Source organism: Plasmodium inui (assembly GCF_000524495.1).
Source record: "Plasmodium inui San Antonio 1 unplaced genomic scaffold supercont1.15, whole genome shotgun sequence".
Taxonomy (NCBI): Eukaryota; Apicomplexa; class Aconoidasida; order Haemosporida; family Plasmodiidae; genus Plasmodium; species Plasmodium inui.
Genome location: NW_008481849.1, coordinates 530,941 through 552,325, shown reverse-complemented (window position 1 = coordinate 552,325; position 21,385 = coordinate 530,941). Strand labels below are relative to the sequence as shown.

At 42.8% G+C, this 21,385-nt stretch overlaps 5 protein-coding genes across 5 annotated transcripts; 4 read left to right on the top strand and 1 right to left on the bottom strand.

Moving 5' to 3' along the window:
- Positions 1-1,210: 1,210 nt before the first annotated feature.
- On the top strand, positions 1,211-3,031 carry C922_03584 (hypothetical protein; the record flags this gene model as incomplete). The annotated part of the gene is made up of 1 exon (XM_008819176.1): positions 1,211-3,031. One exon carries the CDS (start codon positions 1,211-1,213, stop codon positions 3,029-3,031), a length of 1,821 nt encoding a protein of 606 aa, XP_008817398.1.
- Positions 3,032-4,386: 1,355 nt separating this feature from the next.
- On the top strand, positions 4,387-11,510 carry C922_03583 (hypothetical protein; the record flags this gene model as incomplete). The annotated part of the gene is made up of 3 exons (XM_008819175.1): positions 4,387-4,441; positions 4,659-4,761; positions 4,883-11,510. 3 exons carry the CDS (start codon positions 4,387-4,389, stop codon positions 11,508-11,510), a joined length of 6,786 nt encoding a protein of 2,261 aa, XP_008817397.1.
- A 1,059-nt stretch (positions 11,511-12,569) lies between these two features.
- On the top strand, positions 12,570-14,245 carry C922_03582 (hypothetical protein; the record flags this gene model as incomplete). The annotated part of the gene is made up of 2 exons (XM_008819174.1): positions 12,570-12,654; positions 12,918-14,245. 2 exons carry the CDS (start codon positions 12,570-12,572, stop codon positions 14,243-14,245), a joined length of 1,413 nt encoding a protein of 470 aa, XP_008817396.1.
- A 602-nt stretch (positions 14,246-14,847) lies between these two features.
- C922_03581 (3-hydroxyisobutyryl-CoA hydrolase) lies at positions 14,848-16,731 on the bottom strand (the record flags this gene model as incomplete). Its single annotated transcript, XM_008819173.1, has 2 exons — positions 14,848-16,451; positions 16,728-16,731. The coding sequence occupies 2 exons, from the start codon at positions 16,729-16,731 to the stop codon at positions 14,848-14,850; spliced, it is 1,608 nt and encodes a 535-aa protein (XP_008817395.1).
- Positions 16,732-17,871: 1,140 nt separating this feature from the next.
- C922_03580 (hypothetical protein) lies at positions 17,872-20,730 on the top strand (the record flags this gene model as incomplete). The annotated part of the gene is made up of 1 exon (XM_008819172.1): positions 17,872-20,730. The coding sequence occupies one exon, from the start codon at positions 17,872-17,874 to the stop codon at positions 20,728-20,730; it is 2,859 nt and encodes a 952-aa protein (XP_008817394.1).
- Between the last annotated feature and the right edge of the window lie 655 nt (positions 20,731-21,385).

Below are 21,385 nucleotides of genomic sequence, written 5' to 3'. Positions count from 1 at the left end.
TTCTTTTTTTTCTTTTTTTTTTGGGAGATTGGAACAGTAGAAGACTTCGAATGTTTAGCAACTTTTTTATGTCGTGTTGTGTAAAAAACTCATATGTCAATTTATGTACAATATTGTATAAGGTGTTCATAGTTGTTCGTGGGGTTAGCGAAAGGATCTATTTAGTGAAGGGGTCAGTGAAAGCGTCAGTGCGTGTGGGTGTGCGGGGGGGACATCTCCTATAGGTCATAGGAAGCTTCTTCACAAGGGGTGTCCTTTTTTTTCCGCGCATGATGGGGAAACGTATTTTCCTTACTTATCGGTTTACCAGAATGGCCGAAGAATAGTTCGTACCTTTTGCAATTTGAGAAGGGGTGTGTTGCGCCTATGTGTTGCGGTTTCCAATTGGGGCAGTGCCGTTTGGAACTTTTCCTTTTTCATGCCAAAGCGCAAGGGTTTTACTTATTCGGTTACGGGGTGCGCATCTGTATTGAGAAGTGCTACACATGCTGCAAAGTCTAATGCATGTGCGCTCTGAGAACATATGGCAACCAGCGGGTGCTACATGGCATGACGATGTGAAGCGATCATCTCAGGTAACGTCCCAAATTGGCGATGTTGCTGTTTGGGTACGGGGCTAAATAATACTTCTGCACCGTGTTATGCTCGGCTGCCATTTTTTTTTTTTTTATCCTATCAACGATGGTAGATGATACACTCGCGTAGGGGCATACGTCATTTTAGCGACTACACCTCATTTAGCGGGTTAACCATTCGAAGGGAGGAGATGGATTAATTACAGATCTGGGACTGCTCGATGCGTTTTCGTGGCATTGGCATATAGGTACCTTTTGACCCGTTTCCAAGCTGCGTATTTTTTCGCATAAAGGCGTAGGTACATGTTGTGTGCCCCGCGGAACAGCCATTTGGTGTTTACCCCTTTGGAGAACAAAAGCAGGACGGGGCAGGGACAGGAATGATGAGGGAGGAACGGCAGGGCTTGTTAAGGGGCGCGACGTTAATTCGGTAGCTACCGCTCATTTGGTGGCCCCATTTGGAGGGTCATCCCAGACAGTGTGCTATACATTTCAGCCGAGCGGAGGAATACCAACCGAGCTGTTTGGGGAGCCCATCTGCCACTTGGACACCACGAGGGAAAGAGAAAGCGCTGGGCAGTTGGTGCATAATTCTCAGATACTGCTTTTCTCCTCCACCGCCCTCACGCGCCAAGATGAGCCTGGCGCGAGGCACTAAATGGGCGGTGAGCTTCACCAAGGGGAAGAAAACCCCAATCAGCACATTCCGAGGGTGGAAAAGAAAAGACAAATATGATGACCTGGAGAATAAACACCTTTACTGGTCCATCAACAACATGAAGAGGGAATTTCTGGAGGGAAAAACGAGTGATAATTTTGTCCACTCCATCGAGAAGGACAAAATGGAAGAGCACATTTCAGACATAGTAGGGATTAACTCTTCCATCCCGGATAATAAGGCCATAAATGAAGGCTTGCAGAAATGTCTTCCCAGAGAAACAGGCACAGGGGAATACATTCCAAAGGACAAGTTGGAGAAAATAAGTCAGATTTTTAACCCGACTTTAAAGATGTTTGTCGATAAAGAAGAGGGAGACGATGATTTGTCCGTCAGCTCTCTGTTGAGAGGTTCCACATGGGGGAAGCAACATTCCAAGGGTTCGGAATTTCTCAGGAATTCTCCCCCAGGGAGGATAAAAAGGGAGGAAGGAGCAAGAGAAGAACGAGCGAGAGAAGAAGAAAAAGGTGAGATGTTCACAAAAATTTCATCTTGTAAGGAGAAGGAAGAGGGGAAATTTGACCAACCGTGGAGTGAAGCGTCATACGCACAGAGAGGTGAAAACGTCGTGAGAGAAACGGAAAAAAGGGAAATCACAAGTGGGGTTGCAATCCCTGATAAGTTCGAGTCAAATGTTAGAAGCAGCAGTTTTCAAGTTAAAAGACCTAACTGCGGAAGAGGGGGGAGAAATAAACAGAAGGATGAAGCGGCGAATACCACCAAGCAGACCATCACTGAAGAGCAATACAACTTCCCTAGCAACGACCAACATAAGGAGGAATCCATTTTCGACTATGAAAGTCTGAAGGGGAAGGGACTATACCAAGACTTAACACATGACGAATATCAACGCATGAATGACTTGTACATTAAAAAGTGCGACGTGGACAGAAAAATCAGATGGTTCAAAATGAGTAGCATTCTTAACCCCATTAAAGAAGCAAAGAGCATTGTAAATGCGCAACGGTTAAGTGAGGACGAAAAGGGAAAGAAAAGGAAGAAGAATGGGAAGGGGGAGCTGGAGGACAATATAGAAGCGGAGGAGTCAATTAGCCAAGTGAGAAGCACAAAACAGATGGAGGAATTCCCCATCGAAGAAGACATCAAACCGTATTACCAAGAGGAAGGAAACTTCTCTCAAAAAATAAAGAAAATATGTGAGCAAAACCAGTATGATGAAATCGTGTCGAGAATTCGAATGAAAATCAGAAAAGAAAAAATGGAAAATTCAAAAATAATGAAAGAGAAAATACCAAACGTAGCTAGACATATCTTAGATCCGATAAAATATCATGTGAATAGAAGAAGAGTACGGACAGAAAAACTATTACACACTCACTTGGAGCAGTTACTGAATTGTAACAATGCATATTTCCGATTTTATTTACTAAATGGCTTGTCCATTTCGATTCACCACTTGGAAATGAAGTCGACGAGATCTTTATGTAAAATTGTGTATACGTTATTAAATAAAAACGTCCATCACGACATGATAAAGGATAAGCTGGACAAAGTTGCTTTTGTTTTGAGGAAGTTACTAGCGAGAAAACTTCAGCTGGGATATACTCCCCCCTTGAAATTTGTTCCCTTACAAGAGGAACAGGAAAAGAAGGTGAAAAATTTGCACTACTATAAACTGTATGCAAAATATAACTACCCCACTTTGGAGACCTCCAATGTACGCGAGAGGGGGGCGCAGCTCATGGATTTTTACGGGAAAGATTTGGCCGGCTTCTGAGGCGGTTTTAAGTTAGCTCTATGTCCCCCCAATAGAGTGATGAGGCGATGTGGAGTTCTACGCCGTCTATGTAAAAATGGGCACACGTACCTCTTTTTCGGAAGACATGGGTATCCCTTTTGGTTAGTTTTTTTTTTTCTGGGGACGGAATTGGTCAACAGAGTCAAACGTGGGGAGACGCCCCTTTATGCCTGAGGAGACCACCTTTTGTGCATACCACAGAGTTGCACATCCACGTGAACATTCGGAGGGCATTTTCGTTTGCTCCTCAAGACATGTGGTGATGCGCGGTGCAGACCTTCCCCCCGCTGCAGTGCCTGGGTGGGTGTTAATTTTGCGTGCGCTCCTGTTACAAGTCGGAAAAAGAAAAAAAGAAAAAAATACACACAAATACATATATAAATACGCATAAATACACATAAATACCCATAAATACATATATAAATACTCATAAATACATATATGCACATGTGCCGTATATGTTGCGCGATGTACCATCACTCGAAGGCCCCATTTGTATAATCATACACGTATGTGTTTCTTACCCGTCTGCAAATACTCCTGCGCGCCTTTTTCCCTGGCGCGAGAAGCCTTTTTATTCTCCATTTGCCCCTGCGCACATGAGATAATAACGTGGAAATAGCAAGGGCGCGGGGGGGAATTCTGGACGATAATACCTTTCACGCAATGAAGAAAGTGGGCTTAAACGGAACGCCACAACGATAGGCAGAAAAAATAAAATGAAGGGTAAAATAAAAAAGTCGTCCTAACGTGCTGTGCTTTTCGTCCATATGCGTATCTTATTTATTTATTCATTTACTTATTTATATATATTTTTTTTAACTAGGCACTCTCATCCTGCCTCCCCTTGTCAATGGATTTGTCAAAGTAATTTGTTTTCCCCTTTTTGGGAGAAGTTTTCCTCGTTACATATTTTTCCATGATGCCTCTTTGCTGTTTCGCGGAGAATTCGCAGGGGGAAGCGTAGCAAGCGCATTAGTTACGTTTTCTGTGCCGCTTAGTTTGTCATCCCATGGCTTGTACGTACGAATACTCCTAAGTACATAACATATATATATATGTATTTATATATATACAAACACTTATTGTGTCCGCGCGCAATGCCATATGTACAGGTCATCATTCTTAGTGCTGCGCGTGAAGCATTTGAGGGAGAATTCTCACCCCGTCCTGATGCATCGCGATGCTTGCCTCCGTAAAACTGCCCTGTTCCCCGCGCATCAAATAATTTGGAAGAAAAGTCAAGGGGACATATTTTAAAGAATATATTTCTTTTTCTTTTTTTTTGGTGGATGCGCAAAAGCGGGAAAATTCTCCTTAGTGAAGTTTCCAAAATGGAGAAAGGAAAGCTTCTGAAAATTTTGGAAAGGGAACTCAAGGAGTACGGAGGTGGGAAAATGAGCTAAGAATTTCTCGTGAAGAAATGGGAACCCAGAGGGATTGCCGAGTTCCGCTGTGGGAAGCGCAGCCCGTCGTGTGGACATACGCAATTGAGTTTTTTTGCAGCTAAGTTTTCGTAACCTGCACACGCACCGGATGAGTGCAACCGCGCATGGCCGAGCGCACACCCTTTACACGCTCACCCTTCCCCATCCGAACGCTTCAGATGAAGAGATGCTGGCGCTGTACCACCAGTTTTACAAATCCGCGGAAGCAAACGAAAAAAACATTGCGGAAAAGGCTTTGATCGAGCTGATTCACCAGATCAAGTAGGCTATAACGAGGGCGCTGCTCCAATAAGTGTGCGACGCCGCGTGTGAGACATATGCGCCAATGGATGAAGCGCCGATTCGATACTCACCATTTCCTTTTCCACGTGCCCCTTTGCAGGAAATTCTTCGTCATTTACGATAAACGGAGCAAGGAAGACCTCATCGAAAAGGTGAAGAACTCGTTTAAGGAGGAGAGCAATGAAGTTAACATACTAGATGTGCAGCGGGAAGACGACGGCGACAAGGATGGCTTGGGGGACATTTACACAAACAAAGTCAGTCATACAAACGAAGCCAGTCATACAAACGAAGCCAGTCACACAAACGAAGGCAATTACGCAAATGAAGGGAGTTACTCAAATGAAGAGAGTTACTCAAACGAGGGGAGTTACTCAAACGAGGACAGCCACACAAATGACAGCACAATGGATGAGAGTGACCACTCGAAACAGAATAATCGCAACATCAAGAAAGACACCACAGAGGTAACCCTGCCCAAATTCAGAAACCACTATTCCTTTCTCAATTCCAACCTGTTCGAAAATGTAATCATGGACGAAGGACAGTGCGAACTAGACATTTTGGACTTGTACAAAATGAGCTTAGAAATAATAGCAGAGGAAGAAGAGGAGAAAATAAATGAACCCCAGTTTTTTGACACGTTCCAATATTTCCTGAACTTATTATGTCTGTTGTATTTTTTAAAAAATGTATACTTCGATCTGAAGTACAAGACGAATGAAAATTCCTACTCATTTCTGTTCAAAGGATTTGAAGAAAGAAAAAACAAAGTGATAAGCTATTTTTCTTTTTTAAAAAAAATACGACTGGATAAATTATTGGACAATGAAGTGGTCAAAATATTTTGTAACTTCTTTCAGTATACTTATATTAATGAGTATCTAATCAGGAACATATTTGACACATCAATGAATACCTTTCTCTTCACTGCGGTGGTGAATTTTAAAAATAATTATGTAATAGGTGATAGGGAGGGCACGAGGAGAAATGTGCCTGTCGGGGGGGAGCACCTCCATATGGATACCCATCTAAGCAAAGGTGGAGTCATAACTTCAGACGGGCTACCACCCGACCACAGTGGGGTGAACAGCTCGATCGGAGACAGTTTCGCTGCAGATTTATCCAGAGTAAATGTAAACAAATCGAATGTTGAGTGTCCCCCAAGTGAACCAGGTGCGAACCAAAGCGATAGGAACGATGCTATCCCAGTGGGGACCACCCCAACGGAAGGAGAAATAAAAAAAGAATACAACGTTAAGGAATCCAAACAAAACGATTACACAAATGAAGATTCGACGAACAAAAGAAACCAGGAAGATTATCTAAACAAAGAATTAAACCACTTTTTTATATCAAATAATACCTTCCCCAAGGGAAGCAGAAACTCCTTTGTCGAAATTATTTACCAAAATGAAGTTAATCATGATATTTACTCAGACGAAACTATCAATGCTTTATTTTATTTCTTTAATAACCCTTATTTAATTTTTTCCTTCCATAAAAATGTGTTATATTATATCGAGAAAAAAAGCAAAGACAAGGATTTTTTTCACTTACACACAAATGCTCATGCGTTGATTAAATATCTCAACTATTGTGTAACCACTATTTCGAAAATCTTCCACATCTTTATCAGTGCTGGATTGTTTTTTAATCATAACATTTTCGAACAAGAAAGGAATAAATATTTGAATTTTTGTAATTTGCTCAACTTTGATAATGTTTCTTTGGACCAAGCGGGTGATGATCACAGGGAGCGTTTTCCAGCGACGTGCAGTGGCAGCATCAGGGGCTCCTCTAGCTCGGCTGATGACCGGGGGAAGAACAGAAAAAGGGAAAGCTTCTCCTCCGAAAGCGGCAGCAGTAATACCCTTCGGGACAGTGGGTCTGATGTGGGGTCCACGGACAGGAGTGTCGGAAGGAGGTGTAGAAGCATGAGCAGAACCATGCGCGAAACCATGCGCAGAAGCAGGACCAGCACTGCTTCCTCTGCCACCGCGACCAGCGCAAGTGGCAGGAGGGGCGATGCGAACCTACAAGATTTCAACATTGTCAAATATTTGATGAAATACAAAAGCGTAGTTGGAAATTTCTGTCAAGACGACTTCAATCGTAAGGGTAGCTTCGACAGTGACGGAGAGTTGAAGGATGTGCTCCAGTCGACCACAAATCAGGAGGGGGCCAAGCGAGGCATGCGGGATGGAACAGAAGGCAAAAAGGCACGACGAGCACACCATAGGGGAAGCTACAGTGAAGATAGTCTCAGCGAAAGTGGAAGTGGAAGAAGTTCCAGCAATGGGGGGGGAAGCAGATACCAGGAAAGCAAGTACGAGGAGAGCGATAATCTGGACAGCAGTGACAATCTGCACAGCGATTCGGGAAGCAGCAGCAGCCAAAGAAGGGTTGACAGCCAAAGCGGGGTTGACAACCGGAGAAATCCCCCCGGCAGCGATGACGAACGTAGTGATAGCCAATGCAGTGATGGGCAACCAAAACAGGGAAGGGAAAAAACAAAGTATAAAGGATCACGAAACCGATTCATAACGAAGGAAGGCATATATCAACACGAGTACACGAACAAAAATATCTTTAACGAGATTTTGAGGAAAGCCAAAAAAAAAAAAAAATTCTACCAAGTTATAAGCAACATAAACAAGCTGAAAAATGCATTCGACGTTAACAAGATAAATAAAAACAAAATGATCAGTTTGGATTATGTGGAAAATGTCGACACCATATCGTACTTTATCAGTGTGTACAATTCGGACAACATCTTTCAGTTCGATTATTACTTTTTAAAATTTATTACCGAGATAGCCACCACGTATAATAGCTACATGAAGGCATATTTAATTCCTCCGCAGAGCAGCGCAAAGTATAGGAAAAACGAGTTGGAAAAGGTGACCGGTCAAATGGAACATTTCCTCAAGGAAATCACCAAATTGATTTATGTGTACACATGGTGCATTCTGCACATATTTGGGCATTCCTACTCGTATGTGAAGTACGCAAAATATTTTTACCAGAAGAAGTCCTTCTTCGTTTTGGAAAACCAGAAACAGTGGGTGTTTAAAAACTTCAGTTATTTTGCGGGCGAATCGGGGGCCCACTGCCACGAGACTGGTGACGCGAATAGGGGGGAGGATGGTGCGGGGAAGCTTGACAGCTTGGGGAGCGGCCTTAACCTAGGAACTGGCACCAAGTGGGGAAGCGCTGCCAACCTGGGAAGTGCCATGAACCTGGATGGCTGCACCAACCGGGACATTCACCTCAACCACTTCTTCAGCCCGCACCACGTGGTGGAGAATCTCAAGTACAACTATGAGCTAAAAAAGAACACGAACCAATTTGAAAATTTCAATTGCGCCGATCTGATACAAATCTACAAAAACTCCTACTTCCAAAACATAGTCGATAAGCTGCACCTAAATTTGAAGTTCATAGAGAACATTCACTTCACGCTGAACAACACACTGAAGAGTAAAAAAAGAAGAAAAAAAAAATTCCTCCACTATCTGTGTATAAAGGATCAGAAGTTGGAAGACATATGTAACTCCATAGACAATTTAAAAAGAAACATAAACAAATACAAGAGGACCTTTCATTACTGCTTAAATTTTAATAACATAAAAAATGTCATCGTCCTCACTTTGGAAGAAATGAGCATGAACTCGGATAAACTGGAACTGAACAAAATGCTGAATGAGTACATTAACAAGGTAGAAAGCCGAGGCCAGATAAGGAAAAGGCAGAAAAAAATCAACGTGAAAATTATTGACAATAACATCGTTCTTGACACCAATCCAAGGAAGAAACGAAGAAGACACGATGGGGGAAGAAGTTACAGAAAATATAACTCAAGTGCTCCTATGGGTAAGAAAGCGGGAAAGAAGAACAGGAAAAACTCTAGTGATCGGAATAGCAGCATTTCGAGTTTGTTGCCTGAAATGCCAAATGGAAGGAGAAGCAAGACGAAGGAAACAGCTATGAGTCCTAACGAGACCCATATCGAAAGTAACGCTGTCCTAAGGAAGGGACATAGGAAGGACGATAACGACTTCAATATTTTTACTGACAATGAGAGTTGCTACGATGGGGGGGAACTAAATGAAAGTTACACGAAGAGCGATTACAGCTCGAAACACGCCAATAATGATAGTCACCGCGGGACACATGGACACACGGCGAACGGACGTTCCGCCAGGGATGCCACGCGCGAAAGGGGGAGCGGGAGCCCCTACTACGACAGCACCATCAGCACGAGCAGCAGCGGGGGAAATGGCACGAATGGGAGAAGTGGAAGTAACAGAAGAAGTGGAAGAAGCAAAAGAAGCGACAGTGGCAGTGATAGGAGTTGCAGCAGTGGCAGCTGCTTGCACAGTGGTCGCTCGGGACCAGCGCAGAAGAATCTGCACAGAAGAATCAAGCGGAGAGAGAAGCGGCGAGTCGGTAAGGGAACGCCACTGAGGGAGGGAAACAACCCAAACGAAGAGAACCAATCGAGTGAAAACATCCTGATGACGAACGAGTACAACACAGAAAGGCTGGTTTTCTTTTTCAATTTGTTAAACGGAAATAATTTGTTCTACTACCTAGCACTTCACTATTTAGTAAAGAATGAAAAGATCATGGAGATCTTGCATTTCTTCCCCCTCAAGTATCTCCTGGACTTGCTCATCCTCTACGATTTGAAAGACTACATAAAATTCAAAACGATTATCAGGGTGTTTCGAATTATATATGAATTTAAAGATTTCTCTCCCACCCTCCGGAACCATCTGTTTTTTAATCGAAAGAATTACTATCTGGACAACGCCGATTTTATGAATTTCGATTTTGTATGTAAGTTTCTAACCATCAGTAAGAAGAACCTCTTGACAAAGAAGCAGAGCCGTAATAATAGGACAACCAGAGGGGATAGCTACGGCGACCTATTCCTACCGCCCAGTGTGATGAAGACAAATCGAAGGAAAAATTACGCTATAGAGGAGGGGGAGGAGTATTCCTTTTCCGATGGGGAGAGAACACAACAGGGAAGAGCAGTCAGGAAAGTACGAAGAGAAAGAGGAAGACAAATAACAAGAGGTCTTAGTGATAACGTTTTACATTGTGTAAGAAACGCCTTCTCCGTCCTTAGCCTGAGGAACACAGTTCGAAGCTTTCCAACTGTGATGAAAAATTTACTGAACAGAATTTTAATAAGTATAATAGGAAAATATAGCTACCTAAGCAACGACCAGAATGAGAAGGAACATAAAAGTATAACTTACTATGCCCTGAGATTTCTCTTTAACAACTTAAAGAATGTAACTATGGGATATAGAAAGTCTTCTTTCTTCAGTTACACCATTAATGACCCAACAGAACTTTATAACATGAGCATCCACAATTTTATCCTGTATCATATCTACGACTTGGCTGTACGAACGAAAGAATTAACCATCAAAAGCTCCTGCTTCAAATTGTTGAAATATCTGCTAACAGAATATTATTACTACCCAGATGTTTTCAACGAAAAGGCACATGAATTAATCAATTCGGATATCAAACTTAATAATTTGTTTGTAAAAAATGTCATTCTCGATTTTGTCTCTTTCAACATTATGATATGTCACCTGCAAAAAGAACTAACATCCGATGTTAACGTTTTGAATCATCTGGACCTTTTCAATTATTCCATTAAATCCATTGCCAACTATTTAATAGGGTACAAAAATAATTCCATTTTCTTTCTCATGGATAAGAAGATGGTAAAATCGCTACTTATCAAGTTAACCTTCATGATGCCATTTATTTATAAATTAAAAATCCCAGCATGTGTTGTTAGACTATACATTCGAATTATCAAATCTTTGGACAAAGATATTCTCGACATGATTCACAATTTTAATAAGATAGAGCTTATATACGACAGCTTGTTTTACATAATCATACGCCATTTTATTTACTTCTTCTTAAATATGAACATTGAATTAGATGAGGAAGCCTCCAACATTCTGTCTTCCACTTATAAGACCGGCTTGTCCAGGAATTCCTGGCACACCGGTAGCCACATTAGGGTAACCAACGAGAGGGAGCAGCCAGTGGATGGCCAACTCAACGAAAAGAAGAGTGACAGTGGGGACTTTTTCGACAATTTTGACGAAGAAGATGAAGGTAGGCAATACGGGGGGAGAGGAGAGTCACCCCAGGGGAATAAGAGGTACCTCACCGTGGAGGACGCCTACGGTGAGCAACAGCATGAGCAGGAGGATGACCAGGAGGATGAGCAACATCAGGAGGAGGAACGGGAGCAGCACTCGAGTAACAGCGAGGGGGAGATCCACCATTCCAGCTCGGAGGCCTCCGGTGGAGCCCCCAGCGGCGCTAGTAGTAACGCGAGCAGGAGCGAGACTCTCAGCGGTGACGATAATGGGAGTATCTCCAGCGGAGCTAACTCCGGTGGAAGTGCCCCGAGCGATAGCGATGGGGAAGATCGCGGAAACGCTTTGCACTGCGCCGCCGAAGGGACGGAAAACCCATCCAACGCAAACAGCATGTCAGATGTCCAGTACCTGCGAAAAATCATAAGCGAAAACGGAACCTTCAACTTGGAAAATAACTACTTTGTTAATTACTCCCTGTACATCCTTCACAAGGAGCACTATTCTATATACGTTTTTTTTTCCTCCTTTTTTAAAAACGTGCTGAAGGAGTATAGGGAGATATCGCGTGGACACACATGAGCGATCGGCCGCGTGGGCAGCCCCACGTGCGTATTCGTGCAGTCAAAAGGGGAGTACTCCCAGTATGTGTTCCCTAAATCGCCATCACGCGGGCAACCCGAAGGGGAACAAACAAAGAAAAGCAAAGCGGAAATACCAGAAAAATAAGCATGTGAATATCAACTAATTTAGAGGGAAATACTATTCCTTTTTACGAAAATTTGATAAAATTTTCTTTTTTTTTTCTGCTTTACAAACTTTCAATTCCATGTGCTGCAGCTTTTGCGGTGCGCATTTTTGAGATGACCCCAGAATAGTAAATAATGTGTTTTTCCCCAGATTGGGGTGTTTAGCGCAAGACCCTCCGTGTATTTTTTTCCCGGGCTTCATGTTTTCGCCGCGCGGATGGGATATTGCTTGTGGGGCATCCACTGATTTATCGCAATATACCAATTCGTTCGCATACATTTCGACCCCCCGCGTGATTAGAGGATTGCTTTTACGATTTGCTGAATTCGCCCTCATGGAATTCGAAATAGGGTTACACTTTTAAAGCGCTCAGTAGCAGAGACGGAGCAAGCCCCCCGCGGAAGGGCGTAAAAGGGAAAGAGCGTAAAAGCGTATAACGTGCTCCGAAGGGTTAGGCACAACTGGGTGAACAAAAAAAGGTACTACCCACCTGCATGAGTGTATACATTTGCGTACGTATATACAGGCTTGATTACCCATTTACCTGTTTATTACAACATTCGTGTGCTCAGTGGGCAGGGCTAAGATGGGACATCCTTCCAAGGGCATGCGCTCCCCGCCCTCCTACAATATCAGCCGCAAAAGGCGCTTCTAAATAGAAGGCGTAATTCGGGTTAAGCTGTGTACTCCTCCTTAGAACGTATGCAACGCCTGTGCAAGCGGTAGCAAGTAGCAGCGGGCGAGCGAACCATTAGCAGCTAACCGAAGTAAACATCTAGCACTCAGCCCCTCCACATCCCCTATCAGAAGGGCATGTGCCCTTAGTTACGGCTCCTTTGGTCCCCAGCACGTTGGTAATTTCTTCTTGTACATTCATGCGAAGTGGTTAAAATGTTTGCAGACGACCAGAATGCCAGCAACTACTACCCAACCAAGTTGGGCATAGATAGACCCGCCGTTGATTTCAATGCATCAAGTAGGTCAAACGTGATAATCCCCCCGGTGCATGAATGCATACATGGGAGTATAACTCCTACGGTGCATGGAAAAGACTAAGGAGAGTGCAGTTCGGAATGTACGCAAGTGCGGAGTGAGCAAAGTATGCCATAACCACGACCTGCACCCCTTCCCTCAGTGCCTCGAAAAATGTGTTACATGTTTTATAGTGACATGTGCCCAAGTAGCAATGATGCACATATGACAATTTTTTTCTCTGCCTCCTCCCCCATACTTTCCCAGTTTGTAATTTCCTCAGAAGCGACATATACAAGAGACAGTTCGAGCGGAAGCTGTACCCAAATCATCCCATTTTTTCCAGAAGAGTTAGGCCCCTCTTCTGCTACAGCAACATGATGGATAGGCACGATGGTGTGCTGTCCCATTTGGCATACTCTTGCTTAAACAGAAGCAAAGGAATGATTGCAAGTTTGAAGTGGTTTAATGATGGGAAGAGATTAATAACAGGAACGCAACTGAGTGAACTGGCCATTTGGAATGGACTCTATTTCAATTTCGAAGATATAAAGAGAATACCCATAGGAGGGGGATCCGTGTCCTGTCTAGAATGGTCCAAAAATGATAACCTTTTTGCAGGAAATTCATTAGGACAAATAGTAATTTTGTCATCGGCCCTAAATCTCTTGGATAATTATGCATTTGAAGGATTAACAAAATGTGTCCTAGACATTAGCCTCTCCAGTTGTAACACCAAATTGGCTGGTTGCGCTGATACATGCAATCCCATCATTTGGGACATAAAAACAAGGAAAATTATAAAAGATTTACAATGCAAAAATGTAGATACAAATAATATTAGCTGTTTGTCATGGAACCCGGTTAACGAAATCGTAGCTAGCGGAAATAGAACCCAAACTATTTCCTTCTGGGACATTAGAATCACCAAACCGATTATTTCTCTCAATGCACATAAGGCTAATGTAAATAAAATAAAATGGAATCATGATGGTACTTATCTACTAAGCTGTAGTAGAGATAGCTTAATAAAACTGTGGGACATTCGAAACTTTAAACTGTTGTACTCTTACAAGAGTGATCAGAATGTGGGCACAAGATTTGGATTAAACTATGAACCCACATACGTAACCTGGAATCCTATGCAGAATCATATTTTCGCTAGCTCCGACAATAGAGGCAATATTAAATTTTACACCACAAATGACAATAGATGCGTTCAAACCATTTCTTCTGCACATGGGATTGATAAACCATCTTCCATTACCTTGCTAGATTGGAACCCCCTGGGTCACATCCTCACCTCCTTTGGGGATGACAAAATGTTAAAGTTCTGGTCTGCGTCGAACTGTGATTCCATTATTGCAGAAGAAATAGACGCAAGGCCGCTTGTCAGTATCACCAACAGCGGCTCCTTCCCCAACTCCAGGTACATCAATGACGAAAATGTGGTGGACGTCAGCAGTGATCAATCCATTTCGGACTCGGAAGAAGAGGGTTACAAGTTTTGCAAAATGAATAACAACTATTACAGGAAGGTTGCTCGCCCGCGGAGGAGGCGGAAGGGGGGAAAGCGACGCATGGTTTGGGGGTGAACACTTCCACGCGTGGGCTACGGCGTTCAGAAATTAGCGAATGAGCTACCCATTTGGCAGAAAGGAGCTACCAATTTAGCAGGAACGAGCTATTCCTACCTTGGATTATCGGCCACTCAGTTGAGAAGCTCGCGTCCAAAGTAGCCACACCGCGTAGAAGGCATTGTATGTGCAGCGTATCCCGCGATTGTGCAATCGAAATGAGTCTCATCTCTTGGCAACCGATTTAGATGCCCCATACATAAAAACGTCAAGATGCTCCCCCCGAAGTCCCCCAGTGGACTTCCATTTTTTTTTTTGATGTGTCCTCTTTATATGCTCCCCGATTTAGTAAACACACAGGGGGGAATAAAATTCGCCATTTGGGTTTAAATAACCACCAATTTTTTTCATCATCTCTGTAACCATTTCCAGATTGTTTCTTCAATTTTGCCAAACTTAACTGCATAGGTGGATGGCCCATGTGGGGTTGATCCGTAAATGTGTTTGTGTCCCTTTTGCATTGGCGCACGAGTTCGTACGTACGCGGTGGTGTGAATAGGTTTTTTTTCACATTGCCATGTATCTCACCGCGCATTCCACAGCGTTTGCAGCCGCACCTATCAGGACACTCTTGTGAATTCCCCTCGGATCGACAACACCCCGCTGTTTGTTAGAATGTCTTCAACGCTTGGCCCCACCTGCACATCGCCATATTCCCGCGCGGAGCTCCACTTGAAAGATTTATTTTTCTTCACAAGCAGCTCAGTTACGCCCTTCTCGAACGTATCGGTGTGATACAAGAAATGCTGCGTAATTTTAAAATCATTGTCTAGCACTTCCTCCAAGGGTTTATCGTAATTGTAAAGGAAATATTCAAACCAGAAGTTACAACTGGAGTAGCAGTTCTGGTTTATGGCCTCAAGGGTCTCCTGGCAAAACGGATTATCTTGGTCCTTCTTCAACCTGCTAATAAGATGGTCTAGACTAGTAGCCGAACTGTAGTACTTGTCAATGTTGTTAATCAACTTGTGTGTAAGTACCGGTTTGATGTCTGTACTGACTTTGGGCGGGTACTTATCTAAAACGGTGGCGAGTCCCACATCGAACTCATTCTGGTTTGCCTTCACAATGCTGTAAATCTCGTTCAGCAGTCCATCCACGTTTTCGACATAGTTGGTGCAAATTTTAAAGTTGACTAAATCGACTTCGTTTAATCGCAGGGAAGTCAACCCCAGATGAAGACCAATGTTCCTTCCAAAATATTTGTTAAAAAAGTAGCAGCAGCTGACATCGGGGAAAAAGCCAATTTTATTTTCCGGCATGGCAAATATGGCCTTCTTATTTATTATCCTAAATTTTGCATACATAGAAATCCCTAACCCTCCTCCCATAGCATAACCATTCCATATGCACAAGACGGGTTTTTTCATTTTGGATAAATAGTGAATATACATGTAGAGTTGCTTCAAATGCTGCATCCCTTTTTCTTTATTTTGGACAATGTCCTTGACATCAGAACCTGAGCAGAAGCACGTCGTGTTGCTGCTTTTAATTACAATAATGCGACACCTATTATCGTTGTTTAAGCTTTTCACAATGTTTAACAATCCATTAATCATGTCTTTGTTAATTGCGTTTAGCTTTTCTGGCCTGTTTAAAATTATTTCGAATATGCTATCTTTGAAATTTAGAATGAGCGTTTTTTTGGACCACACTTCGGACACTTCTAGATCTATGACTGGGGGCAGGGGGTCACTATTTTGGTTTTTCCCCTTTGGACTAGCCATTTTGTCCTGATCTCGATCCTTGAGGAGTGCCTCTTCTTTGGCGTTCCCCGCGTTTTCCGCTTCGTCCACTTGTCCCCCTTTTGCACAATCCTGTGCGGCTGCTTTCTCACTGGACACACTTTGCTTCGTCAAATGGAATGTCTTGCTATTTTCTTTTTCCATTTTTTCAAAAAATATTTCATTTCTTCCTTTGCCATCAACGGAACAGTTGTTCTTCGCTTTGCTGAAGAAGCTGTTGCTTTGTTTCCTTTCGCAGAAGGGAGCGCCGTTCAATTCCCTCTGTGGGTTGCCTTTTTTGGCAGAAAAATGCCGTGTACAAAAATGGGGAACACAAAAAAGAGAGCCGCCCCTGTCAGGCTTGACTACATAATGGTGGAAGCCCCGTCTTCCGAGCTTGGCCTCTCCCAGATGGAGTTTCGAGCCTAATTTTTGCATACCTGCGTTGTGGGGGGGCGGAAGCAGTGGAGTGCAGGTTCGCTACGCGTCTGTGTTGCGAATACTTGGCAATGCCCAACCGCACCTCGACACCTGGATGCGTTTATTTTGTCAATATTTCCCCCCTTCTTCTCTTTGAGGGCATTCAAAATTGAGGGGAAGGGAACTCAGCGGAATTCCACACGAGGTTGTGGAAAAGGCGGGGGGGAAGCATGAAATATTAATATGTTCCCGTTTCAAGTGTGGAACTTGCAAAGCTGTGTAGATGAAAAAGGTACCCATTTCAAGCACGAAACCGTAGGAAGTGAACTTACGAGGTGGATTTAATCGGAATAGAAGAAACTTCCCATTTTGTTACGTTCGTCCAGTGGGTTCTTACAGGGCACTATTGCTCAAAAAGGCGAAACTTTTTTTTTATTTTTGCGCGCATTTGCGAATAAAAAAATATATGTGCTCTCAACGTTGCGAAAAAAAAAAAGAAAAAAGAAGTTGCTTTGTTTTGTTGAAAAATTTTCCATACTTTTTTTGCTATCCCTTTTAATGAATTTGTTGCCACTTTTTTTGACTCCTTCAGGACGTTTTACCAGGTTAGAAGTAGTTCCCATTTGGAAGTTGCCTGATTATTATTTTTCTTTTTAACAACTACATTCGGAGAAGCGTCCCGCTCCTTCCTATGGATTATATTTTCCCACTGATATGAATCCACATGGCAAAAAATCCACAATATAAAACTGAACAGAGCAAAGAAGGACCACATATTTTATCCCCCATTTGGGAGTTCCCTCTTCGACGTTGAAGCTTAACCCTCCGTTTTTCTTTTTTTTTTTTAAGCCCTATTTGGTTCACCAATTCAATTCTTTTTTATCTTGATTCCAGGGGGACGCTGCGTTTCCTTCTGTTTCGTTACGTTGAGTTTTTTTTTTCTTTTTTCTTTTGTTTTTGTTTCTCACCCGTCTGCTTGCCGCGACAAGGGATTCCCCACCGGAAAAAAAGTGTTCTCCACCAGGTGACAGCATTAGGGCTACCCCTTGTACAACGCGGGTGAAGAACATTGGACGGGCTGCATTTTTCAACCAGGCGAATCTTCGCATACATCTGTTACTGGGATGGAAACTGGGAAAGCCTGGCTACGTCTTTCAACGTAAATAAGAAGGAAAAGAATCTGCACGGGAACCCCCAGGGGACAGCCAAAAAAGGGCGCATTTCGTCTTCACCCCGTGTGGACAAAATGATGCGCTCTATTTAGCCACATGTTAGGTGCGCAAGTACAGTCGAGGTATATACCACGAATTTGATGCACCGTTTTAGGGGGCCAAAGGGGAAGAAGGCTAAACTAATTGGCGAGCTAATTAGCGGAGGAATCACCGAACGGATAATTTCCCTCTTTTTAACCCCCCTCCCTTCATCTTCACCGCGGAAATGATGAACACGAATGAGTGGAACACCATTGACAACACCCACTATGGGAAGCAGAAGCTGAGTAGCATGCTGTGGAGCGGAGAAGATGTGTTGCGGGATGCTGTAGCATGTTCGGGGCACCTCGGGCTGATTGCCGTCTTGCGGAACAAAGACAAGTTCGACGTTTACAAAAAGGAAGATAATCTGAAAATCTACACCAACATTGGAAGGCTAATATCCAGCTGCAAATTAAATTCGGATGGACTAATCTGCTTTGGCTGGAACAAAAACAATGATCTGGTTTTTCTATTTAAGGATAACATCGTGAGGGTATACTCCTGCTTTTGCGAAAAAAATTTCGTTTTTTCCCTCGATGAGAGCATAAAAAATGAGGGGATTCTGTACGGATCGATCTGTGAGGAAGGAATAATTATAATCACGGAGCGACTGAATGTTTTTGTCAATTATTACTTTAATGGAAATAATTGTGTTAGATACCCCACGGTGGATTTGAAGGGGAAGCCGAATTGCGTGTGCTCCGTGGAGGAGGATCACCTGAACGAAGAGCTCAACATCGAACACAACTATTTTGATAGCAAGCCCAATAACGACCTGCTCAGGCTGAATATTAAAAATTATATTACCAACCCTTTTGACAGTAAGAAGGATAATGAGAGTGAGGGGGTGAAGGCAAAGAATAATGCCCTCACGGAGTGCAGTGACAACTATAATGATGACTACGGTTATAGTGATAACCACGCGGGGTCATCCAAGAGGGGAGGGGGGGAGAAAAAGGCAAAAAGGACTATCATGAAAATATCTGCGTACGATTTGAACAAAAAGGAAGACAAAAACAGAATCTCAAAGAATAATGCTACTTCGAAGAAGAAAGAGGAAAAGGAGTTAAACATACACCTGCTAATTGCGCTATGCAACGGTGGGTTCGTTCTGATGAATAAGCATCGCTTCAAATTTTACGACACAGATAATCTATCCCCCTATGTTAACATGTGTCTGTCCAAGTCGGGTACCATTTTGGCCTTCCTCTCAGACAGCGGGGTCATCAAAATATTTTTAACAAAAAATTTAAATAATTGCATAGAGGAAACCGTTCTGGATGGAAAAAAAAGTATCAAGCAGATCGTCTGGTGTGGCGATGACTGCCTGGCAGTTTACACGCCGATGATAACACCATCCAACTATATTCAACATATGCTCTTTATTGGTGGACCAAAAAATCAATGGATCCCCTACCAGTACAGAAGCGATTTATTTCTTATAGGAGACATCTATGGAGTAAAAATTATAAGCAAAGAAAATTGTGAATACATTAGCCGAATTAGAAAATCCACATTCAACATTTTCAGCATCGGTAGCTGCACACCATCTGCAATGCTTTTTTATTCATATGAAAAGTACAAGAATGGGAACATCTCCTTGGATGATGAGATACGAGCTTTTAATAACAATCTGCATGTAGCTATTGATGAATGCTTAAATGCAGCTACACATGAATATAGCGAAAGCGTTATTAATCTCCTCCTGCAAACCTCGCTGTTTGGAAAAAACTTTATGAAATCCAATTATGATTGCAAGAAATTCTTATTAACTTGTTTATACTTGCGCATTTGTATGAATGTGCGGAGACCCCCGTTGGACATTTTCCTCACAGCATCGGAGTTACAGCACATAAGCATTCCGTCCTTTGTTAACTATATTGCTAAAAGGAAGGAGTACCTTCTAGCTTATCGCATTTGTGAATATGCAGGAATTAAAACGGACAGAATACTGATCGAGTGGTGTAAGGAAAAAATTGAGAAGTCGATCGAGCTCACCGATGAACAGCTCTGTGCAGCGATAACAGACAAAATTGGTAACAAGAAAAATATGGATTATTCATACATCGCGTTCGTAGCTGCCAAATGCCTGCGGCCGCAGCTAGCCACCATCATCATTCAGTATGAAGAAAATAAAAAGAAACAAATTGACATGCTTCTCAAATTAGCCAACTACGGAGTCGCCATGGAAAAGGCCATCCTTTCCAAAGACATCGAACTTGTCTACATGTGCATTGTAAACATTTTAAATCAAGAAAAGGTCAATGCCAATGGTGAAAGGGAGCTCTGTACCCTCATTGATGTTTTTAACAAAAATCCTCAGGCAGCGAATTGCTTCTACACTTATTGCACGAAAACGAAACAGTACAATCTGTTGAAGGAATATTACGAAAAGAGTGGGCAACATTCCAAGGCCGCGTTTGTCACGTTGGATTTGGCCCTTTCGAAGAAGAATTTAGATCAAAAGAAAACGTGGCTGGCATACGCAGCTGGCTTTCTAACCACCGACCAAATGAATAGCCACATGAAATTTGTGCACAAATCGTTGATGAATAATATCGACTTATTGAATTATCAGAAGGAACTAGAAATCAAATATAATAAAAAATCCGTCATAGGGTACCCACATAAAATCCAGGGACTATCTCTGATGAGTACCGTAGAGTATACCCTATCAGTCGGGGAGTTTCTAGACGCAGATCATATTTTTAAAAAATTTAAAATTTCTGAACCGAAATTTTGGAGATGCAAAATACATGCACTTGCTAAAAATAAATATTTTGATGAACTGTACAATTTTGCCAACTATCGAGTGTCACCAATAGGAATGGATTATTTCATCGAATGTGCTCATGAGTATGGCTCCGTTCCTCTGACCATCAAGCTAATACAAAAAATTAAGGACTTAAATTTGCAACACAAGTGGTTCACCAAGCTGAACATGCAGAACGAGGCCGATAGCGTGCTGGAAGAAATCAAGGCGCAAAAAATGACCACCAGCTCTCTCCTTCAAACCATTTCCGACGCCATATCGAACATACGCTAGAGGGGGGGGGGGGGCTTACCGGATTGCCGATTTGTCGCTATCCTGCTTTGCCCCTTTGACGCTCTACCGCTTGGTAGTATGGACGTGCCGAGCGACAGGAAAATTAAGAGCTCACAGGGGAAGTTCTTCGCCCGCTCTGATACCTGGAAATGAGTCCCCGTTGTTTGGGGCACATACTTGTGTTGGTGTGTACCTACATGAACACATCTACATTTGCGCTCTCTCTTTTTTTTTTTTTGTGCGCAGTAAAGAAGCTAATCTTTATGTTTTCCAAAATTTTTAACTCTTTTTAAAAGGTACGTCTCTCCATCTGGCGACTCGCTGCCCTCCGTTTTAACGCGTTCTTCGCGGCAAAGAGCGGCGCGGCACGACCCCTTAGGTCCAATTGGCCACAACCGATGGGGCCAATCCATTTAGACCAAATCACTTAGACAAGTCAGCTTCTTAACTGAAAAAAAAAACATCTGGAGTTGGTAGTTGGACGAACGCACCGAAATCGTAGAAATTAGTAGCATAGGTGCGGGAATGCGCCGTGTGTGCCCAAACATGGCGGTGATGAGCATACAGACAAGGGGATGATATGGGCACACACAATAAAATGCTGCAGGCACGGACAATAAAAGGGTATGAGCGCAACTCTTGGCATTTTTAAAAG